General features: G+C 42.6%; 1 protein-coding gene across 1 annotated transcript in view; it reads right to left on the reverse strand.

Moving 5' to 3' along the window:
- Positions 1 to 1,259: 1,259 nt before the first annotated feature.
- Positions 1,260 to 10,847, reverse strand: part of LOC139405437 (glucagon receptor-like) — a 56,108-nt gene continuing 46,520 nt past the window's right edge. The window contains exons 8-14 of the mRNA XM_071147765.1: positions 9,468 to 9,627; positions 9,292 to 9,352; positions 6,990 to 7,059; positions 3,947 to 4,035; positions 3,333 to 3,477; positions 2,197 to 2,238; positions 1,260 to 1,979 (exon numbers count right to left, since the gene is read on the reverse strand). Coding sequence (XP_071003866.1) covers positions 1,560 to 1,979; positions 2,197 to 2,238; positions 3,333 to 3,477; positions 3,947 to 4,035; positions 6,990 to 7,059; positions 9,292 to 9,352; positions 9,468 to 9,627 — 987 coding nt within the window. The 3' untranslated portion in view covers positions 1,260 to 1,559. The remainder of the gene's footprint in view (positions 1,980 to 2,196; positions 2,239 to 3,332; positions 3,478 to 3,946; positions 4,036 to 6,989; positions 7,060 to 9,291; positions 9,353 to 9,467; positions 9,628 to 10,847) is intronic.

The following is a 10,847-nucleotide window of genomic DNA, read 5'->3' on the forward strand; positions in this document are numbered from 1 at the left end:
GTTTTGGTAGGAACGTGCTGAACTAAACTAAACTGTGCAAGCCAACAGTGAAGTACGGTGGCTGCTGAGGGTCATACAGAACCACAGCGCTGAGCTTTCATATGGCACCCTATGCACTATACAGGGCTCTGGTCTAAAGTAGTGCACTATGTAGGGAATAGGGCTCTGGTCAAAAGTAGTGCACTATATAGGGAATAGGGCTCTGGTCTAAAGTAGTGCACTATATAGGGAATAGGGCTCTGGTCTAAAGTAGTGCACTATATAGGGAATAGGGCTCTGGTCTAAAGTAGTGCACTATATAGGGAATAGGGCTCTGGTCTAAAGTAGTGTACTATATACAATAGGGTTCTGGTATAAAGTAGTGCACTATATAGGGAATAGTGCTCTGGTCTAAAGTAGTGTACTATATACAATAGGGTTCTGGTCTAAAGTAGTGTACTATATACAATAGGGTTCTGGTCTAAAGTAGTGCACTATATAGGGAATAGTGCTCCGTTTGGGCCACACTCACAAAGACATAGAGGACAAGTGAAGCTCTCAGTAGCAGTAGAGAACAGGGACACACGGTGTGGACTTCCTCACATGAATTTGAAAATGTTTGGTAATTACCTCCAGCCAATGTGAAGCTACACCAATCCTACGCTTTAAATGATTGACGGGGGTGCTAGTGCACTTCTATAAAAGGGAAGGAGAACCCGGAGCACAGCCAGGGAGTTGTTGAGCGAGGGTAGCGTTTGGTTAGCGGTCGTACACATGGACACAGCTAGCAGGTCTGCTAGTTTCCCTTCAGCAGTAGTCCTTGTCAACCTGAACACAGCTAGCAGGTCTGCTAGTCTCCATTTAGCAGTAGTCCTTGTCAACCTGAACACAGCTAGCAGGCCTGCTAGTCTCCCTTCAGCAGTAGTCCTTGTCAACCTGAACACAGCTAGCAGGTCTGCTAGTCTCCCTTCAGCAGTAGTCCTTGTCAACCTGAACACAGCTAGCAGGTCTGCTAGTCTCCCTTCAGCAGTAGTCCTTGTCAACCTGAACACAGCTAGCAGGTCTGCTAGTCTCCATTTAGCAGTAGTCCTTGTCAACCTGAACACAGCTAGCAGGTCTGCTAGTTTCCCTTCAGCAGTAGTCCTTGTCAACCTGAACACAGCTAGCAGGCCTGCTAGTCTCCATTTAGCAGTAGTCCTTGTCAACCTGAACACAGCTAGCAGGCCTGCTAGTCTCCATTTAGCAGTAGTCCTTGTCAAACTGAACACAGTGGGGAATGTGGTCAATCCCGTGGGGTCAAAATATGGTCACAGAAAAATAAAGAGTAAAATGTTTCATATTTTCAGACCATCAAGGCTTCTGGACCTGCAATCAACCAATCAATCAATCAACCAACCAATCAATCAATCAATCAATCAATCAATCAATCAACCAACCAACCAATCAATCCATAGGATCTGGACCTGCAGTGCATTAACGGTCCCGTCCAGTATTGTCTCTTTCTACACCAGGACACTTTAGCAATCTATCAATCAACCAATCAATCTATCCATAGGCCGGGGATGGTCTTCCCCCGTTGGTCAGAAGTTGCTTTCGGCGCCCTCCTCTGGGCGTGTATAACTCTGAGCCCTCTCCTCCAGACAAATGTCCTCCATCAGAGTGCTGCAGTTGTTAGTGCCACCATGTGGTGTGGAGGGACACTGCAGGGAGGTTTGAGTCTTTGTTTTATCCGTCCTGTTGTGGCAGGACCCCACCAATCTACTGCTCTCATTGGGGGTGATGGAGGTTGAGGCAGGGTTAGGATCTGGGTCGTAGTCGGGGTTGGGGGTCAACTGTGAGTCTTTAGGGTCGCTGCCGTTGTCTTGGACACCGGCCAGGTTGCCGGTGACGATGCTGCCGCTCTTGACGTGAGGCGCGTGGCTGTATGTATGACGGTACTCTTCCTCGATGTCTTTACCCAGCTTCCACCTCTTCCACTTTTTCAACATCTCAGACTGGACCTGGAGAGAGACAAACAGATTGAGGGAGAGAGAAGGAGAGAGGAGGGAGGAAAAAAGAGAGCGAGAGAGCGAGAGAAAGAGAGGGACAGAAAGAGAGAGAGAGAGAGAGAGAAGCAGATGAAGACAGATAATGATAAGATTCTACAAGAGGGGGGAGACAAGAGAGAGAGGGGGAGAGGGAGAGAGGAGTGAGAGGAAAAAGGGCATTCAGACTCACCTCTTTGTTGACGAAACAATACAAGATGGCCACCAGTAGGCCCTGTAGAGAGGGAGAGGTTAAGAACACTGTATCACCACGGTAACACACCGTAACACCACATTAGTTTAGTTTATTAGGATCCCCTTTAGCTACTGCACATGTCTCAGCTACTCTTCCTGGCGTCTATATAAAAGACAGTAAAAGCAGTGGGAGAAAAAGTACCCAATTGTCATACTTGAGTAGAAGTAAAGATACCTTAATAGTAAATGACTCAAGTAAAAGTGAAAGTCACCCAGAAAAATCCTACTTGAGTAAAAATAAAAAAGTATTTGGTTTTAAATACACTTACGTATCAAAAGTAAAAGTATAAATCATTTCAAATTCCTAATATTTAGCAAACCAAATGACATGATGTTCTTGTTTTTATTTTATTTACTTTTGTAAATTTGGGTGCCAGCGGAAATGTATGAAGTAAAAGTAAAAGTAGTCAAAAATATGAAGTACTTTAAAATACTTTAAAATATTTTTACTTTAGTACTTTACACCAATAATTCATAGACAAGAACAAGATAAGATGGTACATGAAATACTATATATATATATATATATATATATATATATATATATATATATACTATATAATACTATTTTTATATATATATATATATATATATATATATATATATACTATATAATACTATTTGTTTTTATACATATAGGAAAGACACCAAGAGACAACAAAAATTATATTTACACACTATTCATATGTACATGTTCATATTCACATTACAGTCTATTACTACCCTATTTCACCTCTATGACAGCGTTACACCTTATCACCATGGTGACACAACATAACACCACATTACAGTTTATTACTACGCTATTTCACCTCTATGACAGAATTACACCTTATCACCATGGTGACACAACATACCACCACATTACAGTCTTATTACTACCCTATTTCACCTCTATGACAGCGTTACACCTTATCACCATGGTGACACAACATACCACCACATTACAGTCTTAATAATGTTATGCCCTGTGGGACCTGGCCAAAAATAGTGCACTATATAGGGAAGAGGGTGCCATATGGGACATATCCGATGATGCCCATACAGGAAGTGATGTAAGTTTGATCTCCTGACCTGGAAGGAGTTGAAGAGGAGGTCGTAGAAGAGGCGGATGAGACGCATCTTGGAACCTTTGGGGACGGACTCATCGATGACTAAGGTGAAGAGGATGGCGTGAATACCCAGCAGAGGGATGAGGGTCAGAGTGGATTTAGCCAGCCTGAGAGAGAGAGAGAGAGAGAGAGAGAGAGAGAGAGAGAGAGAGAGAGAGAGACAGAGAGACAGAGAGACAGAGAGAGAGAGAGAGAGAGAGAGAGAGAGAGAGAGAGAGAGAGAGAGAGGACTATGAGGGAGAGAGAAGGGGGGAGAGAGTACGAGGGAGAGAGTACGGGGGAGAGAGTATGAGGGAGAGAGAAGGTGAGGGAGAGAGAGAGAGGAAGAGAAAGGGGAGGAGGGCGACAGAATGAAAAGGGGGAGGAGAAGGAGAGAGACGGAGAGGGAGAGAGATAGAGAGTTATCATATTGAAAGGAGGAGGCAGAAGGGACGAGAGGAAAAGTTGGGGTCATAAAAGGAGGATGTTACAGACACCAACCACACAATAGACACACAACTCTATAACCTGTTAATATATAAAGTACATGACTTTAGAAGGGAAGATGGGATGGAGGGATTTGAAGACCTCAACCACCTGAACTTGTAATCTGTGTATCTCATCTGATGGGCCTTGAGCTTCGACATCAGGATCTTTATAATCCGGATGAAGATAAAGAAATTCATCTGAGAAAGAGAACGAGAAAAAAGACAAAAGGAGAAAGAAATTAAGCCTAAATATTAGCAGAGCCAACTGGATGTCTGTCTATCTAACCTGTCTGTCTGTCTGTCTGTCTGTCTGTCTGTCTGTCTGTCTGTCTGTCTGTCTGTCTGTCTGTCTGTCTGTCTGTCTGATGTAAAATAACCTTTTTAAACATTAAGACTTGATCACTGAATGGACATAATACAAAATGATATCTAATAAATAGTAACAAATGAAGATTTGTGATTTATGCAATATTCTAGTTACTGGACTTAATATATCAGTGCTTGTGCATCATAATAACTGTTGAAGTATTCTAGAAGCTGATGCAGATAGTTAATAAGTCATTTTAATACATCATAATACCTGTTGAAGTATTCTAGAAGCTGATGCAGATAGTTAATAAGTCATTTTAATACATCATAATACCTGTTGAAGTATTCTAGAAGCTGATGCAGATAGTTAATAAGTCATTTTAATACATCATAATACCTGTTGAAGTATTCTAGAAGCTGATGCAGATAGTTAATAAGTCATTTTAATACATCATAATAACTGTTGAAGTATTCTAGAAGCTGATGCAGATAGTTAATAAGTCATTTTAATACATCATAATACCTGTTGAAGTATTCTAGAAGCTGATGCAGATAGTTAATAAGTCATTTTAATACATCATAATACCTGTTGAAGTATTCTAGAAGCTGATGCAGATAGTTAATAAGTCATTTTAATACATCATAATACCTGTTGAAGTATTCTAGAAGCTGATGCAGATAGTTAATAAGTCATTTTAATACATCATAATAACTGTTGAAGTATTCTAGAAGCTGATGCAGATAGTTAATAAGTCATTTTAATACATCATAATACCTGTTGAAGTATTCTAGAAGCTGATGCAGATAGTTAATAAGTCATTTTAATACATCATAATAACTGTTGAAGTATTCTAGAAGCTGATGCAGATAGTTAATAAGTCATTTTAATACATCATAATAACTGTTGAAGTATTCTAGAAGCTGATGCAGATAGTTAATAAGTCATTTTAATACATCATAATAACTGTTGAAGTATTCTAGAGATCAATGGATAGAGTGGAAGAGAGTGAGAGAGAAGGAGAGAGAGGGGGGGGGGGGAGTGAGAGAGAGAGGGGGGAGGGGGGAGAGAGAGAGAGCGAGAGAGAGAAGGGGAAAGAGAGCGAGAGAGAGAGAGAGAGAGAGAGATTGCCCTTTATGGATTGCCCCATTGCCCTTTATGGTTGTGAGGTCTGGGGTCCGCTCACCAACCAAGACTTCACAAAATGGGACAAACACCAAATTGAGACTCTGCACGCAGAATTCTGCAAAAATATCCTCCGTGTACAACGTAGAACACCAAATAATGCATGCAGAGCAGAATTAGGCCGATACCCACTAATTATCAAAATCCAGAAAAGAGCCGTTAAATTCTACAACCACCTAAAAGGAAGTGATTCACAAACCTTCCATAACAAAGCCATCACCTACAGAGAGATGAACCTGGAGAAGAGTCCCCTAAGCAAGCTGGTCCTGGGGCTCTGTTCACAAACACAAACACACCCTACAGAGCCCCAGGACAACAGCACAATTAGACCAAACCAAATCATGAGAAAACAAAAAGATAATTACTTGACACATTGGAAAGAATTAACAAAAAAACAGAGCAAACTAGAATGCTATTTGGCCCTAAACAGAGAGTACACAGCGGCAGAATACCTGACCACTGTGACTGACCCAAAATTAAGGAAAGCTTTGACTATGTACAGACTCAGTGAGCATAGCCTTGCTATTGAGAAAGGCCGCCGTAGGCAGACATGGCTCTCAAGAGAAGACAGGCTATGTGCTCACTGCCCACAAAATGAGGTGGAAACTGAGCTGCACTTCCTAACCTCCTGCCCAATGTATGACCATATTAGAGAGACATATTTCCCTCAGATTACACAGATCCACAAAGAATTCGAAAACAAATCCAAATTTGATAAACTCTCATATCTACTGGGTGAAATTCCACAGTGTGCCATCACAGCAGCAAGATTTGTGACCTGTTGCCACGAGAAAAGGGCAACCAGTGAAGAACACACACCATTGTAAATACAACCCATATTTATGCTTATTTATTTTATCTTGTGTCCTTTAACCATTTGTACATTGTTAAAACACTGTATATATATATATAATATGACATTTGTAATGTCTTTACTGTTTTGAAACCTCTGTATGTGTAATGTTTACTGTTAATTTTTGTTGTTTTTCACTTTATATATTCACTTTGTATGTTGTCTACCTCACTTGCTTTGGCAATGTTAACACATGTTTCCCATGCCAATAAAGCCCTTGAATTGAATTGAATTGAGAGAGAGAGAGAGAGGTAGTAACATATTCTACCAGAGAGAGAGAGGTAGTAACATATTCTACCAGAGAGAGAGAGAGAGAGAGAGAGAGAGAGAGAGAGAGAGAGAGAGAGAGGCAGTAACCTATTCTACCAGAGAGAGAGAGAGAGAGAGGAACCTATTCTACCAGAGAGAGAGAGGTCGTAACATATTCTACCAGAGAGAGAGAGAGAGAGAGAGAGAGAGAGAGGCAGTAACCTATTCTACCAGAGAGAGAGAGAGAGAGAGAGAGAGAGAGAGAGGTTAATTTTAATTGTTTATTTCACTTTTGTTTATTATCTACCTCACTTGCTTTGGCAATGTTAACACGTTTCCCATGCCAATAAAGCCCTTGAATTGAATTGAATTGAAATTGAATTGAGAGAGAGAGCAAGAGATAGAGAGAGAGAGGGGGGAGGGGGGGGAGGAGAGAGAGAGAGGGGGAGGGGGGGAGAGAGAGAGGGGGGAGGGGGAGGGGGGAGAGAGAGAGAGAGAGAGAGAGAGAGAGAGAGAGAGAGAGAGAGAGAGATAGAGGGTGAGAGAGAATAAACTCACCAGGTAAGCTAACAGGATGGGAGAACGTATAATCCACCAGTAACCCATGTTGATGTTCCTCTCCCAGCACCTAAACAACATCATCATCATCATCATCAACATCAACATCATCACTACCACCATCATCATCATTATCATCACCATCATCATTATCATCATCACCATCATCATCACCATCACCACCATCATCATCACCACCATCATCATCACCATCATTATCATCAACATCACCACCACCACCATCATCATCACCATCCTCATCATCACCACCATCATCACCATCCTCATCATCATTATCAGCATCAACATTCCCAGGTTCGCAGGAGACTGCATCCACTGTAAAGGCTCCATATGTCGGCTCAATCGACTGCATCCACTGTAAAGGCTCCATATGTCGGCTCAATCGACTGCATCCACAGTAAAGGCTCCATATGTCGGCTCAATCGACTGCATCCACTGTAAAGGCTCCATATGTCGGCTCAATCGACTGCATCCGCTGTAAAGGCTCCATATGTCGGCTCAATCGACTGCATCCACTGTAAAGGCTCCATATGTCGGCTCAATCGACTGCATCCACTGTAAAGGCTCCATATGTCGGCTCAATCGACTGCATCCACTGTAAAGGCTCCATATGTCGGCTCAATCGACTGCATCCACTGTAAAGGCTCCATATGTCGGCTCAATCGACTGCATCCACTGCAAAGGCTCCATATGTCGGCTCAATCGACTGCATCCACTGTAAAGGCTCCATATGTCGGCTCAATCGGAAAAGATCTTTAAATGTCAAGAGCTCTATGATGTGGATCCACCTCTGATCTGATTATATCCCAGCCTAAATCCACATACTCTGCATATGTCATGTTTTCCAAGTAGTGAGCTACAGAGAATGTGTGGTCTAACTCTAAGGAGTGAGAGGGGGAACAGTCTAAGGAGAGAGAGGGAACAGTCTAAGGAGAGAGAGGGAACAGTCTAAGGAGAGAGAGGGAACAGTCTAAGGAGAGAGAGGGAACAGTCTAAGGAGAGAGAGGGAACAGTCTAAGGAGAGAGAGGGAACAGTCTAAGGAGAGAGAGGGAACAGTCTAAGGAGTGAGAGGGGGAACAGTCTAAGGAGAGAGAGGGAACAGTCTAAGGAGAGAGAGGGAACAGTCTAAGGAGAGAGAGGTAACAGTCTAAGGAGAGAGAGAGAGGGAACAGTCTAAGGAGAGAGAGGGGACCTTCTAAGGAGAGAGAGGGAACAGTCTAAGGAGAGAGAGAGGGAACAGTCTAAGGAGAGAGAGGGAACCTTCTAAGGAGAGAGAGAGGGAACAGTCTAAGGAGAGAGAGGGAACAGTCTAAGGAGGGAGAGGGAACAGTCTAAGGAGAGAGAGGGGGAACAGTCTAAGGAGGGAGAGGGGGAACAGTCTAAGGAGAGAGAGAGGGAACAGTCTAAGGAGGGAGAGGGAACAGTCTAAGGAGAGAGAGGGGGAACAGTCTAAGGAGAGAGAGATGGGGAACAGTCTAAGGTGAGAGAGGGAACAGTCTAAGGAGAGAGAGGGGGAACAGTCTAAGGTGAGAGAGGGAACAGTTTAAGGAGAGAGAGAGGGAACAGTCGAAGGAGAGAGAGATGGAGCAGTCTAAGGAGAGAGAGAGAGGGAACAGTCTAAGGAGAGAGAGAGAGGGAACAGTCTAAGGAGAGAGAGAGGGGGAACAGTCTAAGGAGAGAGGGAAAAGTCTAAGGAGAGAGGGAACAGTCTAAGGAGAGAGGGGGAACAGTCTAAGGAGAGAGGGAACAGTCTAAGGAGAGAGGGAACAGTCTAAGGAGAGAGGGGGAACAGTCTCAACTCATAATGGGTTTTAATCAACATTAGCATATCTAGCCTCATAAAACATATACATTTGAAAAAAATATATGTATTTTAAAGAGAGCTCTGAAAACTCTTAGTCGTAGAAGAGTGATCATTTACCTCACAGATTTTAACTGATCATATTTGGGTAATTCCACAGTAACGGAATGACACTGAGACTCAGATTTTTCACTCTAAAATGTATATTAAACAAAAAGCATTGATTTCATAGTTTAACAAACCATACAACTCTATGCACAAGCACTACTTTTAACAATTTACACTGAACATTTTACAAAAACACATTTACAGGAGGAACTGCGCAGATGTTTTTCCAGGAAATGTTTACATTTTGTATTTACTATATACATTTGTTCAAAGTAGAGACTTGTATTGGTTTACTAAGAAAAATATGTGTCTCAGCATCATTCCATTACCATGGAAACGACACATTTAATAAATAATATTTATTCACTCACTCTTCATTCTCGTACAGGTATTTGACTATCACCCACGGCAACACGAATATCAGAGGAGCACCTGATGAGAAGGAGAAAAGAGAGAGGGAGGATCACCAATCACACACATCTAAACACACACACACACGCACACACACGCACTCACACGCACACACACACACACACACCGTCCTCACCCCAGCCGATAAACAGGTAGATGCAGAAGTAGTTCCTCTCAGTGAACACGGTGATGACCAGGAGGCTGTGCAGGTAGATGCCTTCCACCAGCAGCCAATAGTTGTTGGCGATGACGCTGTACTGCATCATCACCATGGCGATACGGCACCCGGCAACCGTCTACGAGAGAGACAGGAAGAAGTCCATATATAAAGACGGTGCTATGCAGAGACACACACACACACACACATTTGGGTAACACACACACACACACACACACACACACACACACACACACACACACACACACACACACACACACACACACACATATTTGGGTAACACACACACACACACACACACATTTGGGTAACACACACGCACACACATTTGGGTAACACAAGAGCTGTCAAAGGACACCAGAAACAAAATTGTAGACCTGCACCAGGCTGGGAAGACTGAATCTGCAATAGGTAATCAGCTTGGTCTGAAGAAATCAACTGTGGGAGCAATTATTAGGAAATGGAGGACATACAAGACCACTGATAATCTCACTCGATCTGGGGCTCCACGCAAGATCTCACCCCGTGGGGTCAAAATGATCACAAGAGCGGTGAGCAAAAATCCCAGAACCACACGGGGGGACCTATTGAATGACCTGCAGAGAGCTGAGACCAAAGTAACAAAGCCTACCATCACGAAGGGCATTGAAGATGAAATGTGGCTGGGTCTTTCAGCATGACAATGATCCCAAGCACACCGCCCGGGCAACGAAGGAGTGGCTTCGTAAGAAGCATTTCAAGGTCCAGGAGTGGCCTAGCCAGTCTCCAGATCTCAACCCCATAGAAAATCTTTGGAGGGAGTTGAAAGTCCATGTTGCCCAGCAACAGCCCCAAAACATCACTGCTCTAGAGGAGATCTGCATAGATCTGCATGGAGGAATGGGCCAAAATACCAGCAACAGTGTGTGAAAACCTTGTGAAAACATTTGACCTCTGTCATTGCCAACAAAGGGTATATAACAAAGTATTGAGATAAACTTTTGTTATTGACCAAATACTTGTTTTCCACCATAATTTGCAAATACATTCATTAAAAATCCTACAATGTGATTTTATGGATATTTTTTTTTCTCATTTTGTCTGTCATAGTTGAAGTGTACCTATGATGAAAATTACAGGCCCCTCTCATCTTTTTAAGTGGGAGAACTTGCACAATTGGTGGCTGACTAAATACTTTTTGCCCCACTGTATTTACACATGCTAAGTTTTCTGAAAACAAACACAGTTTACAGTGAGAGGGCATTTCTTTTTTTGCTGAGTTTATATAACAGACACACAGCCAATGGAATTAGCATCAAGGATATTATAAATACGCAGTGTCTAAGTTATCGCTAATTT

This window comes from Oncorhynchus clarkii, unplaced genomic scaffold (assembly GCF_045791955.1).
Source record: "Oncorhynchus clarkii lewisi isolate Uvic-CL-2024 unplaced genomic scaffold, UVic_Ocla_1.0 unplaced_contig_2377_pilon_pilon, whole genome shotgun sequence".
NCBI lineage: Eukaryota > Metazoa > Chordata > Actinopteri > Salmoniformes > Salmonidae > Oncorhynchus > Oncorhynchus clarkii.